A 17797-nucleotide genomic window follows, 5' to 3' on the forward strand; every position below is an offset into this window, starting at 1 on the left:
AAAAGGCAGATTTATGCACATAATTGGGCTTCTGCCCATGGGCTGTGCATGTAAAAGTGTGTGCACTAGTGATTCCATATATCTTTTAACGCACAGTAGAAAGAGGCGTTCTGGGGGCATTATTGGGGTAGGGAAACCATTTATGTGCATGCTTTTGATTACAGAAAGGATGTGCATAAATCTACAGGTTTATGCACATCCTGCAGACATACCTCCACCAGGTCCTGCAGACATACCTCCACCAGGTCACCCACACCTCCACTACTGGCCCCAAATTCCCCACCCAAAAACTGCACACAGAAGAGAAGTCTGATTTAAAATCCGTGACTTGACTAGCAAGCATAAAAGCATGTGTGCATATTTGATAATGTATACCAAACTCAAATATAAAGTGTCCGTGAATATTTTCTTTACGCCATGATGTATTCAATGCTTGAGAGCAACAACTCTCCTATAATACTATAAATGACTTATAATGATAGGTTTTACTAACAACAAAATTTTAAAGGAAGAAGTGGAATGTTTCATAAATTTATTAAGGCATTACTGGGTTGTAATGCCTTTAAATTGTTTTAATCATAAACTTTCCACCTCCAACCTTTTTTTGTTAAATTTATGAGTGCGCTGTGAAATCTCTTGGAGATTGATTACTGTGGTTGCATGTCTAAGTTGAATTTATAATACCGACTTATATAAGAAACATTTCAAAAAAATCCACCCGACAAGGCCTTGTTTCTGACCGAACTCGGTCTTTCTTCAGGGGATGTTCGGTCAGAAACAAGGCCTTGTCGGGTGGACTTTTTTAAAATGTTTCTTATATAAGTCGGTATTATAAATTCAACTTAGACATGCAACCACAGTAATCAATATCCAAGAGATTTCACAGCGCACTCATAAATTTAACAAAAAAAGGTTGGAGGTGGAAAGTTTATGATTAAAACAATTTAAAGGCATTACAACCCAGTAATGCCTTAATAAATTTATGAAACATTCCACTTCTTCCTTTAAAATTTTGTTGTTAGTAAACCCTATCATTATAAGTCATTTTTAGTATTATAGGAGAGTTGTTGCTCTCAAGCATTGAAAACATCATGGCGTAAAGAAAACATTCACGGACACTTTATATTTGAGTTTGGTATACTATTGTCATTGCACAAGTGTCTTGTAAGCATATTTTGAGGTGCATAGATTTTTTATTTGATAATGTATACACATACTCGGTTTCTGAAATATATAAATGAGTGCGTACTTCCAAGTCATTCCAGAAACGCCCTCTTTGTATGCACATCCTTTTCCATACAGCAGCACCAGAGTGCATGCACTCTGGCCCTTCTGAAAATTTGCTTACCGTACACAGAGGATACTTACATGCGTATACACCGATTTTACTCTGCCAAATCTCTCGTGTGTCTTAGAAAATTATTCCCAAAATATAGAAAAAAATGAAGGGCAATGTGTTTAAACAGGTGTGGTTTCCAAAATTGGTCTTCAATGGTGAGTTACCACAGAGTTAAATTATAGTAATAATCTTTAAGAAACTCATAGCCTTCTGTTAAAGGCATCAGCAAGGACAAGCTTATATGGAAAACTGATACTTCATTTTTTCCTAACTGAATGAATGTTGTGTATGAGAAAAAATGCTGTATCTTTAAATACTGCCCAGAGGATCCCTTCTTCCTTTCAGCAAGTGTCTTTTGCTTGCATATTGTGTCTTTTTACATCTAAGGCTCATAAACTAAACTCTATCTAGCTTATCAATTGCCACAAATTGTTAAACACTCACAGTGGCAACAGCAGCAGCCAAGTTTGTCCCATGCATAGTGTTCACAGTTGAAATGGGATATGGTTTGACCTACTGCCAGTTTTAGGTGCTGTGAAGTGGCTGGGCCACCATGTTTGTCCCTTACCACTATGGTTGTAATAGTGTTAGAAAGTAAAGAGAATCTTATCCCTATAATTAACTTAATTGAAGCTTTGGGATAAAATATTGGACCTGCTTCTGGGGGAGCAGAAAAAAACAAACCTATTTTTGGAATATCCATACCAATGCAGACTTTTCAGTTGTGTAGTTTAGGAAGAGGTCAGTGGATAAATATAGCAATCATGCCATTACCCAGGCTGACTGCTCACATGTGGGACATCGTTGGAGTTGTAGCATATGTTTGTAATTTTAACTGCATATATTTAGGAACTGTTTTGGCATAAAATTAAAGTTCATGTATTGATAGTTCAGATTTAAATGTATATTGCTTATTATTCTACTATTAAGAATCTCATCTTGGTGGTGTGCTGGGTCATTACAGGATAAAAAAGTGTGAATCTTGTTTACTGTTTCTTCATCTGTTGTGCTCTGATACCATGCATAATGTAGAAGACAAAGGAAATATGAACATCTTGAAAAGTGTCTCCATTCCCAGTGATTACCATTACCACAGTAGTGCTTACAAATAGAATTTTACTCTATTTTTGTTTTTAATTGTATTTTCTTGGCAATGTTTTCATCGTCAAAGTATTTTTATACTAAATGCATAATTAAGCTCTGGAATTCGTTGCCAGAGGATGTGGTAAAAGCTGTTAGTGTAGCTGCATTTGGACAAGTTCCGGGAGGAAAAGTCCATTAACCATTATTAAGGTAGAGTTGCATAAATCCACTGCATATTCTGGGATAAGCAGCTTGGGATCCTGCCAGGTACTTGTAACCTGGATTGGCCACTCTTGGAAATAGGATACTGGGCTTGATGGACCCTTGGTCTGACCCAATATGGCAAGTCTTATAATCTTATAAATAAAAAGTTGTATATGGGTTATCATTGGTGGGTTTTAACAGATAACTTCACTAATTGGCATATATCTATTAAGTAGGCAAAATTGGCAGCAATAACCCTGATAATATCCATTTTTTCCATAGGTATAGATTATTAACATATTATTATTAACATATGCCAGTTATATTATAGATTATAACTGGCATACACCGACTCTGGCTAAATTCTTCTCTGAACCCCCCTAGCCCACTCCTCCCCTACTCTTCTCCTTCCCCTCTCCTCTTACTTAACCTTCCTTAACCCCGTCTCCCTGCCCCTCCAATTCGTTCTCTATACATACACCCTGTATGTACTATAAATATTGTAATTCAAGCTCACGTTAATCGCCTTATGCTAAGTTTATTATTATTATCTGTATAAGTTATCTGTTTATGAGTTTATACATGTTACCTGTTTATATAAGTTACCTGTTTATACGAGTTACATATTTTTTATGACCAGTTCCCTGTAAAGTGCTGCCATGCCAAGTTCATGTTACATGTAAACCGATGTGATGCTCAGAGTGTATGTCAGTATATAAAAACTTCTAAATAAATAAATAACATTTGTGAAGCCTCTGCAAGCTATTATTGTATATTATTATACCCGTCTAATTTGTTAAGACCTCTCGCCAGCTCTTTTTGGCCCTGTTGGGCTTTAACAGCAATAAATCCAGGGGCTGGCCAGTGGCGGTGCTGGGCACTGCCATGTGGAGGGATCCAAGTTGGATTCCTAGCTCATGTTTTCCGCTTCCTGGATAAACTGGGGCTAAGGATGCTGTATTTATAAGCTCTGGGGGAGGGGGGAAGGAGAGGATGCAATCATAAGCAATGTGTGGTGGGGAGCATAAATGGAGCAAAGGAAGAGCTCAGTAACCCACAATCCAGTGAGAGCACTGAGAGGAGAGGATCGCCTTGCTGGTGGCTGTAAAGAATCAATAAGTACTGCTTGGAGAAATTAATTACTTAAAAGTATTGGGAAGAAGTAAACTATTGGGGTATATTTTTGAGTGTTTCTGTGTTTTGTTTTAAATAGGTAGTCAGAAAGGCAGGCAACAAACAGACATTTGTGTGAAATGCTCCCTGTTCCACGTGTAGGTCCCCAGAAGCAGGCAGAGCTCCGGAGTCTCAATGCGTGGATGAGACGATGGTGCAAGGAACAGGGATTCAGTTTTGTGAGAAACTGGGGAACCTTTTGGGGAAGGGGGGAGTCTTTTCCAAAGGGATGGGCTCCACCTTCACCAGGGTGGAACCAGGCTGCTGGCGCTAACCTTTAAAAAGGAATTAGAGCAGCTTTTAAGCTAGAACAAAGGGGAAAGCTGACAGTTGCTCAGCAGCGCATGGTTCGGAGGGAAGTATCTTCAAAGGATACTAATGAAGCATTAGAATTAGAGCATCCCAACAGTGAGGTTCCAATAATAAGAAAAGTAGTCCAAGTGTTTATAATTAAAAACTCACCTGAGCTAAAAGATTCCAGTTTATCCCTGTCAACTGAAAAGCAGAATGTTAATACAAACAAAAAACACACTTTGAAATGTTTGTATGCTAATGCAAGAAGTTTAAGAAGTAAGTTGGAAGTATTAGATTGTATAGCAGTGAATGATGACATAGACTTAATTGGCATCTCAGAGACATGGTGGAAAGAGGATAACCAATGGGACAGTGCTATACCAGGAAATTATATCGCAGTGAAAGAGAGAAGCATCTCGGTGGCAGGGTGGTACTTTGTCTGGGATGGCATAGAGTCCAACAGGATAAAGATCCCATATGAGACTAAATGCACAATTGAATCTTTATGGGTAGGAGAAGAGTATAGTGATAGTATTCTACCATCCACCTGCCCAAAATAGTGAGACAGACAGTAAAATGCTAAGAGAAATTAGGGAAGCTAACCAAACTGGTAGTGCAGTAATAATGGTAGATTTCAATTACCCCAATATTGACTGGGTAAGTGAAACATCAGGGCATGGTAGAGAGAGAAAGTTCCTGGATGGTATAAATCAGTTTTATGGAGCAATTCGTACAGGAACCAATGAGAGAGGGAACAATTTTACATCTAATTCTCAGTGGAGCACAAGATTTGGTGAGAGAGGTAACAGTGGTGGGGTCACTTGGCAATAGTGATCATAATATGATAAAATTTGAATTAATGACTGAAAGGGGGACAGCTCTAGTGCTAAACTTTCAAAAAGGACACTTTGATAAAATGAGAAAAATAGTTAGAAAAAAACTGAAAGGTGCAGGTAAAAAGTATGCAACAGGCATGGATATAGTCCAGATGTATTCCACACATTAAGAAAGGTGGAAGGAAGGGAAAACGATTACCAGCATAGTTAAAAGGCGACGTGAAGGAGGCTATTTAGCCAAAAGATCTTCATTCAAAAATTGGAAGAATGATTGAAGAAAATAAGATAAAGCATAAGCATTGGCAAGTTAAATTTAAGACATTGATAAGTCAATCTAAGAGAGAATTTGAAAAGAAGTTGGCCATAAAGGCAAAAAACTCACAATAAAAACTTTAAAAAATATATCTAAAGCAGAAGCCTGCAAGGGAGTTGGTAGGACTGTTGGATGATCAAGAGGTTAAAGGAGCACTTAGAGAAGATAAGGCCATCGCAGAAAGTTTAAACAATTTCTTTGCTTCGGTGTTTACTGAAGAGGATGTTGGAGAGATACCCATTCCAGAGAAGGTTTTCATGGATGATGATTCAGATCAACTGAACCAAATCACGGTGAACCTAGAAGATGTGGTAGGCCTGATTGACAAACTGAAGAATAGTAAATCACCTGGATAGGATGGTATACATCCCAGGGTTCTAAAAGAACTAAAAAATGAAATTTCAGAACTATTTCAATTAATGTGTAACCTATCATTAAAATTATCCAATGTACCTGAAGATTGGAAGATGGCTAATGAAACCCCTACATTTAAAAAGGGATCTGGGGGGATCCAGGAAACTATAGATCAGTGAGCCTGACTTCAGTGCCAGGAAAAATTGTGAAAACTATTATAAAGAATAAAATCACAAAACATTTAAATAGACATGGTTTGAGACACAGCCAACATGGATTTACCCAAGGGAAGTCTTGCCTCACAAATCTCTTACATTTTTTTGAAGGGATAAATAAATATGTGGACAAAGGTGAACCAGTAGATGTGGTGTATTTGGATTTTCAGAAGACATTCGACAAAGTCCTGCATATGAGAGGCTTCTAAGAAAACTGAAAAGTCATGGGATAGGAGATGATGTCCTTTTGTGGATTGCAAACTGGTTATCAGACAAGAAACAGAGTAGGACTAATGGTCAGTTTTCACAGTGGAGTGCCTCAGGGATCTGTACTTCGACCAGTGCTTTTTAGTATATTTATAAATGATCTGGAAAGGCATACAACGAGTGAGGTGATCAAATTTGCAGATGACACAAAGTAATGTAGAGTAGTTAAATCTTAAGCAGATTGTGATGAATTGCAGGAGAACCTTGTGAGACTGGAAGATTGGGCTTCCAAATGGCAGATAAAATTTTACGTGGACAAGTGCAAAGTGATGCATATAGGGAAAAATAATCCTTGCTGTAGTTACACAATGTTAGGTTCTATCTTAGGAATTACCACTCAAGAAAGAGATCTAGGTGTCATAGTGGATAATACATTGAAATTGTCGGCTCAGTGTGCTGTGGCGATCAGAAAAGCAAACAGAATGTTAGGAAGTGGAAGGGAATGGCTAATAAAACGGAGTATGTCATCATGCCTCTGTATCGCTCCATGGTGAGACTGCACCTTGAATACTGTGTGCAGTTCTGGTCACTACATCTCAAAAACAATATAGCTGCACTGGAGAAAGTACAGAAAAGGGTGACCAAAATAAGGGCATGGAAAGGCTAAAGAAGTTAGGGATATTCAGTTTGGAGAAGAGATGACTGAGGGGGAATATGATAGAAGTCTACAAAATAATGAAAGGACAAGAGCAAGTTAATATAAATCTGTTATTTAAGGACCAGGGGGCACTCTGTGAAGTTAGCAAGTAGCTCATTTAAAACAAATCAAAGAAAATTCTTTTTCACTCAGCACATAGTTAAGCTCTGGAATTCATTGCCAGAGGATGTGGTTATAGCTGTTAGTATAACTGGGTTTAAAATAGGTTTGGATAAATTCCTAGAGGAAAAATCCATAAACTGCTGATACGGTAATTAATAAGCAGTAGTAGTTTGTGATTTATCTAATGTTTGGGTACTTTCCAGGTACTTGTGCTTGGATTGACCATGTTCTTATGAAAGGGGAGTGATTGGAGGAGAGCAATGGAAGAGAAGAAACTGGAGCAGAGAGAGGGCATTGAATCAAGGAAAGGTTAAAAAACTGAGAAGGTAAAGTGAACAAATACAGGAGGTGTTGAGAGACGGTATTAGGGAGGAATGGAAGATGAACTGGAGGAAAAGGATAGTAAATATGGGAGACAGAAAATATATTACATAAGAATATAACATAAGAACATAAGAAATGCCATGCTGGGTCAGACCAAGTGTCCATCAAGCCCAGAATCCTGTTTCAACAGTGGCCAATCCAAGTCAAAAGTACCTGGCAAGTACCCAAACATTAAATATATCACAAGCTACTATTGCTTATTATTACCGTAATAGCAGTTTATGGATTTTTCCTCAAGGAACTTATCCAAAATCAGAACTCGGTAATGCACTATATTAGTGTAGACACACTGCATATTGCTGAAAAACATATGGGCCCACACTTTGAACTCTGTAATTAATGCCGTATTGCCACAACAAATCGCATCTGGTCACGGTCCACACCTGGACCACTGCCCCGCCCACCCACCCTGGGGAAATCTCTTTAGTGTGGCTGATTTGAAGTCGTTCACTTTAGTGGCAGAGAAGGCTCCATGTTAAGCACCACCCTGGGATTTATTAACGCAGCATGTGCTGCATGTGTAGGATGCAAAGAGGATCTGCTATCATAAATTACTTGACCAGCAGGTGGTTCACCGTGCTCCTTCTCAAGGATACACGAAAATAGCACATGGTGCTTAAGGGGGATGCAAGTGAACTTATGCAGAGTTACTTGTCCCGATAAAGAAAACCAAAGAAGCCACCATGCTAGACTGTACACCTACCAGGGGTTTACAGTGCACCTGGGGAGAGAGAGACAGGGATTGTAATCCTATTTGGTTCACATTACCTCTAACGGAAGATTTGCTCTGCTGAGGTTTGCCGCTGGCAGAGCAAGCCAGGCCACTTTACGTCAGTGCCTCCTGGACTTGAAGCACAACTATGTCATCAGAAGTAAAAGATTAAGCCCTTGAGCGTATGCACTGTCATATTTGTGTACTGTCCAATGGTAAAGTGGCCTGGTTTGCTCTGCCAGCAATGAATCATAGCAGAGCAAATCTTCCGCTGGAGGTAATGTGCACCAGATAGGATTACTATCCCTGTGGTAAATGATACTTCCTGATTTACATAGTTGATACTCCACATTTAGATCTAGGGCTTATCACAGTGTGCAGCAGATTGAAAGGGAGCAAGCCAAGACTGACCGTTCTGGTCAGTCTGGTACTGGGTGAATGGTATATAAAATTTGGAAATAAAGAAAATAAATAGATCTTGGATTTCAATACCCAAAATAGAGGGTTGAGTGACAGGGAAGGTCACAGATGATTTTTTTTTTTATTTTTAATCAGTACAAATAAGGGACTAAACAGAACAAAGACATTAAACATGAGGCATTCGAGGAGGAAGAGAAAATCATTTAAAATCTGATAACAATCAGTCATTGGCTGAGGTAAAGAGGAGCAGCTAACCAGAGCATTGCTTCAGAAACTGCAGTTTTAGTTCACTGAAGGGAGTTATGTGGCAAAGGAGCACATCAGACATTGACTGCGGTGAAAGATGAAATGGACATAGCAGGTGAGAGAACTTTTAAAATGCATTACTGTGATGGTAGAAAATAAAGATGATTTTGTCTGTTGCCACTAGTGGACACAAAAATAAAAAAAAACCAAACCAAAAAAAGACGTGGCCTTTATCCTGGGTCCTTAAGGATCGCTTTCTGTCAGTGAACTAAAATAACTTGACAACTTCCACATGATGACAACATAATCAAAATTATTCCTTATCAATACAAAACTATCTCTAACGATGAAAAAGCTAAAGTCTCACCCCCTAACTGCCAAACCCCAAATGTCTGGGGACTCTGATGCCTATTATATACAATAAATGCCTTGCAGAACCCAGCATACGACAGAGAACCTGCCCTGTGACGTGAGTCACCCACCGGAGCTAACCCAAGTGATCTGTGTGTACCTAGTCAGATAGCAGCCCCTTCTTGAAACTGATACTCCCTGCCATTCATAGATGAGTACACCTGATTACTCTCCAGACTTATCAAGTGCGAAGTGAGAGGTAAATCCCACAGGTCCAACCAGTTCTGGTGTAAGCCTGTAACCAACCGCTTAAATGAGAGGAAAGTATAAGGTTACTTAAAGGGTCCTTGCACAGGAAGGTACATATGTGAATTGGAGCAACTCAAGCACACATTGGACAATACAGCAGCTGAAGGACATGGCAGGAATATGTTACTGCTGGATGCTCGTCTTCATGACTAGCCTGAGAAAAGTCACGGATGACTGTAGTATGTCTGCAGCATGGCAGATGGAGCCATGGCCCCAAGCTCCCTGATAAAAGTGAAGTCGGAAGTGTAAAAACAAAACAAAAAAAAACCCCTGTCAGCTGATGAAAATGGCAAGGAGCCTTCAGCTGGATATCATCCACTATCCTGACCAGAGCTTAAGAGCTGCAAATCATCTGGCTATTAGAATACAGCAAATGAGGCTGAGGGTAGAAAATGAATAACATGCTGAAACTATGATGGTCACCATCCTAAGGTCCTCTAGGAGGTAGTCCTCCTTCCAGGGAAGCAAAGAGGTTAACCTAACCATGAATGGGGGAGGTAAGGATCTGCAAGGATTAACCATTCAGATGGAGCCGGCAGGTTAATTGAGTCTCCGTCTTTCTCCCTACCCGTTGTCCAGGTCACAAGTATAGTCACCTCTGTAATAACTAGAATCCTTGTATAAAGAGTGAGAGACAAATAGTAAATATATCATGGATTTTACAAGGCACTGGTGGAAAGCAGACTTGTGACAAGACAACGCTTAGAAGTTTGTTTTGTGCAAAGTGGGTCACTGGTCTTTTCTCGCTTGATGGTATTGATGCAGTTTTCACCATCTCCAATGTATCATATCATATCTGTATTCTTTCTGGGTCCTCTAAGGTGACTTGCTGAAGATACTGAATTATTTAATACACAAAACATCAAAACAGAAAAATAATACACTGGAGTTATTAAATATGCAGGTGGCACTTTTTTATTTGATCATCACAAGGCTGCTAATGCCCCAGGTAAATATGGCAACTTGCCCACCCATAATTTTCCAGAACTGGGCGATACCCATAACCAATATACTATTCTCCTTGGGCACTGACGCATGGCTACCAATGTTCAGGCAAGATGCTCATTGCCCTTAATTAGGATGGCCACCAATGGTCCTTTTAATTTTTGAAAGGCTAGGTATTAAAAAAAAAAAAAAAAGTTTTTGTTGAACTAGTGAACATTTTATAAGCTGATTTTAAATTTGTGCACTACGAGCCAGTATAATGCAAATATGGGGATTTTTTGTGCACACTATGTTTTGCCATGTGTGCAGGATTCATGCACATAGTTTAGAAGAATCAGTGATGGCCACCATCCTATTGAGCGTAACTTCCCCTTGCCATCATGGCTGCCTGGGTTGGCCTTCGTTAAGGTGGCCATTGTCAGCGACAGTTTCTGGCTGCCCAACCTGAGCTCCCCTTTCCTGCCAAAACTCGAAAAAAAAAGCATGGGCTTCCCATGTCGCAGTCTCCTGCTTTTCCCCTTAATTTTTATTTTTTAATAACATTTATATCTGCTTGCCTGATGTGTGATGCGGCCACCACCTGGGTCCCACACCAGAGCTGGAAAAGCACACTGCAGGCCATGCACCCACCTCAACATCTGCTCCACGCATCTGCCTCGGTACATCACAAGGCTGTGTGTCTGCCAGCCGAAACATACCCCAATCTTCCTCAGTGCCTGGTTGAAAAAGAGAAGGCCACTGAAACACGATCTGTGCCCGCAAGGGCCCACCCATCTCAACCTTCCTTTTTTTCCCCACCAGGGGGCTGCACAAAAATGAAAAGGTGCCAGCTCCAAGTCAGGCATGTCTATGGGGGGAAGGGGCAGATGGCATGGCATGAGTCATGCACACAGCACCCATCCAGCATTGGAGGCCAGCGATCCCCCCCAAACAGGCCCGTGCACAGGGAAGACCGTGACTAGACTCAATGCCTCGATTGGAGGTAGCCGTGAAAGGGGGTGCATCGCCTGAGAGCGAGGCTCTGAGACCCCCATCAACAGGAACCACCACCGGGAGCAGTCCAAAGGTAAAAACGCCAACATGATCTGTCAGGTGAGCTCTTCTAAGAAACCGCCAAAAGAAGAGGCTGGTGGGCAGGCCAGACTACACTTATATTGTGGTCACTGGCCTGCACCCCAGCCTCTTCTCTCCAACCTTGTGCCTCGCCCTTGGGATCTGGAGGTGGAGTGCAACCCCGGTTGTTGCTTCTCCACCCTTATTTGGGGATGGATTGGCTCCTTTGCAAATAAAAACACTGGGAGAGTTCACAAAGAGAGGTCTTTCATTCTGACTGATTTTTATTTTTTTTTTAAGCACAGATCATTTGTATTCAGGATCTTGTGTGCTATTCTCAGTGTTGTACTATGCATTGATTTGCATATCAAAGAAAATACATTCAGGAAATATTTGAAAAGTTATATTGCTGCAGGCACAAAAAAAGCTCTATAAATTTAAAATCTGAAAGTGATTTCTTTCAACTCTTTAATTCCTGATCTTTCTCCCACTCCAGTTGCTTCTGTTAGCACAAAGTTAAGCTTCTTGGGAACATCGCATATTACATCATTAAAAAATGCCACAAAAATAACTTCTTCCTTAGGTTCCCATCCTCAAGGTTAACCCAAAGGGCGTTCAGATGGGTTCACATATTTAAGAACTTTTATTTCTCTTTCTCTTTAACTACAGGATCTCTGGTCATGGAAGCAAGGTCATGTGGTGGATTCTTGGCAGGCTGCAGTCTGTGGAGCTTTTGCAGGTGCGGAGGATTATATGTTACACTGAGAAACACCAAAGAAGGAAGAAGAAATGGGAAAATATATTAAGTGTACCAGAGCAGCATTCTTTTTTAATTCCAGTTTGTTTTGAGAAAAATGATTCCTGTTGTTTTTCAGAGAGAGGAAAATCTCTTGAAAAAGAAACAAAAACAGTGGTGGGGGGTTGTTGGGGAAAAGAAGGTGTTCACTTAAAAGACAGGTAATTTGTTTTTAACAAATTTCTGTTGTATGAAACGTAGAGCCTGTCAGTCAGGCTTTTAGGTTCTTCTGAGGATGATGTGTAAACCCGTCTGTGAGGAAAGACTTCGCTTGGGTGCTGGCTGGTGCAGCTGTCTGCCTCAGGCCGTTCTGGAGGGGTTTAAGTGATTTCAGCAAGAGGCCATGATTCACAATTCATGTGACAGCTTTGACAGTGCTGTAGATTAACTAGTGTCAGGAGAGCAGAGGAGATTGCTGCAACAGCTCAAAAGCCGAAGCCTTCAGGGTAGCAGAACAGGAGGACAAAACATCTGGGCAGTCCCAGGACAGTGCACAGAGGATAAGAATGACAGCATGCAATATTGTATTACTGACAAGTCAAAAGTTGAATGCATTTTTAACTAAGGACTCCATGTTGCCTTGTTGCAGGGCTTATATCTAAAGGAAACCTTTTTTTAATTTCTATTTCATCAATAAATGTATTGACAGTGTAAGAAAATAAGAATACGGAAGTATTTCCTTTTTCATGGATTTGTTTTTGTTTCTAAGGAAAGGGACAAGAAATCCAGCAAACAGGCTGCCAGCAGCAATGCTGATCTCCATGGCTGCACAAAAGTAGTAAAATAGAAGACGGGTGTAATTAAATGCTCCTTTGTGCCTCACAGAATAGCAATGCAAAGGTTATCACTGCAATCATTAATTTAAAAATATGTCTTTGAGGTGTTAGTGTAAACATAGACCTGTGAGAGAATACATTTCACATAGAGTCCAGACCTTTTATTTGGAGACAAATGTGGAACCTTTGACTTCAAGGAGCCATCTGTATTATTCAGGAGTTTAGAAATATATGGATGATAAGTACAGAGAAATAGAACTGCTATTCAGATTTTGAATCTCTGTGGACTCACGTGGACCCTCAGGACAGTTATCTCCAGGATAGCCTATCTCTGGTATCCAGTGTCATACAGTTCTTTATTGTGGAGCCTGATATTTTAAATAAGTTGCTGAACAATAAACTCATTTTCTTGCAACTCTTAAGAAGCAGATCTCTAACTGTTTCAAAATTAATCAGGAGGATGGATGCCATTAATTTTACATCTTCAAACATTAGATAGCTTTTCATAAGATGTTTTTATAAATTGCAATTTATGCAAGCCTTTCTTGTAGAAGAGATCAGTGTTTTCTTTTATAAAAAAAAAAAATGGATACAGAAGAGGACAATGCAGGATTAATCCAGAAAATAAGACCACTGAATATAGAATTATAAGACATGCCAATGGAATTAGCTGTAAGAATTGCACTTTTATGCTTAAATTCATTAGAGCAGTGATGCTCAAACCAGTTCTCGAGGGCTCCTCATTCATCTGGTTTTCAGGCAATCCCTAATGGGTCTCCAGTGTATACAAATTTATCTTATGCATATTCATTAGGGATACCCTGAAAACCAAACTGGCTAAGGAGGACATGTGGACTGGTCTTAGTACCACTGCACTAGGTGAGAGTACCACTGCACTAGGTGAGAGCACTGCAGGTGCTCTCAATTCTGATCCTTGAAGGCCACAGATGTGTCTTGTTTTCAGGGTAAGCTATGCAAATTAACCTAGTTCTTAGGCATAGATATGCAAATCCATGTGATGAGTATCCGTTGTCATTAGCCTGGAAATAAGAGTTGTGTGTGGCTCTCACTGAGAACTCCTGCAGGAGGACACATGCTGTGACTTATGTCTGTCCAGAAGGCACTCGCTGTATGTAACTTACAAAAGAGCATGTATCATTTTTTGTCTTAGTCATAGAGTTAGCATGTATGGCAAGATCGCTGGACTACAGGAAATCAGAGCTAACAAACTAGAATAAGCTAAATAAGAAGACCCTGTTAAATATTTTCATAAAATCTGTTTGTTTGACTGTGCTAGGCTTCTATTAAACATCCTAGAAGCCAATACATTAGTTTTCTACATAAAGTAATTGTCTAGGTTCATATAGGCACTATTATGTATTTCTTTGGTGAGCAAGGAGTGGAAGAGTAGCCTAGTGGGTTAGAGCAGTAGGCTGAGAATCAGGGAAGCGAGGGTTCAAATCTTGCTGCTGCTCCTTGTGACCTTGGGCAAGTCACAAATGCCTCCATTGCTTCAGGTGCAAACTTAGGTTGTGAGCCCTCTGGGAACAGGGAAATATCTGTAGTATCTGAATGTAATCTGCTTTGCCTGAGAGGTGGAACACAAAAATGAGGTAAGAGACTGGAGCTATTTTCCTCACAATTTTTGAGAAGTTGTTTTTAAAAACAAGCATGTGATATTTTAAGATTAAACAAGCATGCATTACTTTTCTTCTTTCATTGGGAGTGAATGTATGGCAGTGTACAGAATGAGGACACCTGTTGAGAAACCATTGCTGCCCTGAACCATCTTGGCCCATCTTAACAAATGTAATACCAGAAATATCCCATTTTACTGTGTCTGTTTTCTTGGCAAGAGGAGGGAAATGTTGCGTCATTCAACTGTATTTTTTTAATGCTAGAGTTTTTCCATTTATTGCAGTTGCATTAGCAGTCTCACCATTACAAATAAGACTCAACTTTTACATTAGCAAACATTTTAATAAAAGGTAATATTAACAGGTTATAGTTGTAGTAAGACTTTAAAACCATACTGGGACAGACTGTTGTGCTAGCTCTCTTAAGAATATTAGGACCAGCCTAATGACTGACTGGCAAGCTCTGCACACTGTCATGCGGATGACCTGGCAATGACTCCCAGTACAGGCTCCTACTCCCTGAGCTTGGGAGTACTGTGGAAGAAGTGTTCACAGCACCTGGGAAGGAGTCCCATCCATCATGCAATGGGTAACATCTATTGTCCGGACTTAGGAGCCTGTGACTGCAGGGTTCCAGGAGTCCTGGTCCATCTTCCCTGCACCTCCTCACTTCCCCCTTCTCTCCCCGGCTGAGGACTGTTGCTGCAGTGGCTAGGCTAAAGTGAGTTGGGAGAAGGATTATAAATTGGGGAGAAAGCTCCAGGTAGTTGCAAATGAAGGCTTGTGGCATTGTATCCCGGCTGGTTGCAATTTGAACTGAAAGCCCAATGGTGCAGGAGAAAACTGCTGGCCAACAAAAGAAGGTATTAAACTGATTTCAGAATTTACCATAACTAACCAAATAGCAACTTTAGTATAAGTCTGCCTTTACTTTCTTCATTATATCCATCATCTGAGATCCTTTCTAGACCACCAAGATCTCAAAAAATTGGCTCACACTCTTGTTCTTAGTCACATTGACTATAGTAATGCTCTTTATTAGGGGCTTCCAGTAATCTCTTTAATATGACTAACTTTTACAGAACATGGCTGAAAAGTTGATTTACTGTCTGAAGATTTACGATCATGTTAGCCCATTGTAAATGGAATTACACTGGCTTTCTGCTCTTGCTAGAATAAAATTTAAACTTTGGTTTCAGATCTGTTTATAGAGGCCATCCCAAGTATGTCACAGATCTGTTAACTCCTTATTCACCCACAAGATCTTTACATTTCTCTTAATTGGATTTTCTAAGAGTTCCTTCTTCATCTGAAATCAGACTTTAGCTTTCAGTTACCAGGCCCCAGTCCTTTGGAATTCATGGACCATTGAGATTTGTATTGAGATTTCTCTAAATTTAGGGATGGAATAAAAACCTGGTTTTTTAGGTAGGCTTTTAACAGCTAGAATTGCATATTGTAAGTTATAGAGTATGATATGCACGCATGTCACTACTAAAACAATGCAAGGTCAATATTTAGAAACAATCTGGATAGCAGAGTTAGCAAACATATCCGGCTAACTTTGGAAGTATGTTCAATAAAGCAGCTGCACTATTGAATATAGCCGGCTAACTTTAGGACAGCTCTTTGGCCCAACCAGATTTAGCCGGTTAAGTCATCCGGCTAACTTACCTCTAGATTCATCAAAATTTCATCTTTGTTAAACTTTCCTCACTCCAAATGATGTCAAATCTTCACCAAGGTGTACTGTGCTGTTCGAACGTCTCACTCTACATGCAAAACTGGCCCCTAAACCCAAAACCACCACTAACACCTCACCTTAGACTATTAGACGGCCATCCTATAGAATTTTAAATAGGTACACACAGTGAGGGGCTTTATGAAATGGTGAAATCATACTAAGAAACAAACCAATATCTTAAGAAAATTACTTTTATTTATTTTTTAAAAGAAGAATAATGGGTCTTATAAGAAACATCATTTAACAACGTAAGAAAATGTCCCTGCTGTATGAATCCTTGCCTCCTTCCCCCATGGCTGACCCTGCTGTTTGAATCCTTCTCTTTTATTCAAATCCTTCCAAGTCCGATTCTTCATCATCTGAATGTCCAAATAAATTGCGGAACTGTTTTTTGGTGATGCCATTAGTGTAAATGTTGTCTTCGCTGTCTCCATCTGTTGAATCATCATCTGATGCTGATTCGTCTTTGTCTTCATAGATGTCATCTTCTGATCCATCAATAGCATTACTAATGCCGCCTTTCAGGAATCAATTCTTGAACATTTCTGGTGGAATTGACTCCCTGGCATCTTTTACCCATTTCACTACCAAATCAATGTCTGGTTTCATCAGGTTCCCCTCCTTTTGTTAACTTAGCATGACCAGAACTCATCCATTGTTGCCACATATGCCGCAATTGGTCCTTGAAAGGCTTGTTGAGACAGATATCTAACGGATAGAGCATTAATGTCAGACCTCCTAGAATCAATGCTAATGTGATCGCCATTTTCTTTGCATCGTCCTTCACATCCTCTTGTTATATGTGCGCGGAAAATATCCCACACCAATAGCGATGGTCGTTTTCTTTGCTCCGCACCTGGTCGCCTACCCCACACATTGCACAGCCACCATTTCATTCCCTCCTCTTCCATCCAGCTTTTAGGATGAACCCAAACAGTAACGCCTGCTGGAATTTTTAGGTTCTTTGGCATCATTTTCCTCTTGAATATTACCACTAGACGTAGTTTTATGCCCTCTGCCAGGCAAGACAGGACTACCGTGAAATGGGTCTTCTCATGACCATTGTTTTTACAAGCATGGTCTTCTTACCAATGCCAGGTACAGTGCGATTGCCAGGAGTATCAAATATCGTAGGTGTTTCATTCATATTACCAAGGTTATTCGTACTGAAATTATTCTTTATTCTCTGCTGAATAATGAATTTCTGGAACAAACAGATTTTTTCATCTCTTTATCAGTTTCTGTGAAATCTTTGTGCGCTGATGAAGGCATGACCCATATAGGTTCATGAACCGCAAACACCAACCAGATGATGCTGTGAATCTTTCAGACCTTCGTTTGCTGAATATTTTTCTTCTTTTGCCATTTGAAGGTCATGAATCCTAATGCTCGAGCTAGTTACAATGTAGCCATTCTGTCTGCATTCCATTAACCAGGGATTCAAATCCTTTTCTGTTCCTTCAAAAGACGCAATTTTGAAACGTAAGGCTTTCTTTTACTTTGGCATTTCTAGCAGCTTTTCTTCATTTTTTTGCCAATCTGACGAGTTTTTCACTAATGTCAAATTCTCCTGCAGCTACACAATT

General features: G+C 40.0%; 1 protein-coding gene across 5 annotated transcripts in view; it reads left to right on the top strand.

The window, feature by feature from the left end:
* Nucleotides 1-17797, top strand: part of SLC25A26 (solute carrier family 25 member 26) — a 373630-nt gene that overhangs the window by 312075 nt on the left and 43758 nt on the right. For 4 of the 5 annotated variants that reach the window (XR_003856626.1, XM_029601046.1, XM_029601047.1 and 1 more), the window contains one exon: nt 11928-11997. The exons of the other annotated variant lie outside the window; for it this stretch is intronic. Coding sequence is in view for 3 of the 4 variants with exons in the window: in XM_029601046.1 (XP_029456906.1) it covers nt 11928-11997 (70 nt within the window). In the remaining variant the exon portion in view is untranslated. The remainder of the gene's footprint in view (nt 1-11927; nt 11998-17797) is intronic. 5 annotated transcript variants of the gene reach the window in all.

This window comes from Rhinatrema bivittatum, chromosome 4 (genome assembly GCF_901001135.1).
Source record: "Rhinatrema bivittatum chromosome 4, aRhiBiv1.1, whole genome shotgun sequence".
In the NCBI taxonomy this organism is placed as follows: domain Eukaryota; kingdom Metazoa; phylum Chordata; class Amphibia; order Gymnophiona; family Rhinatrematidae; genus Rhinatrema; species Rhinatrema bivittatum.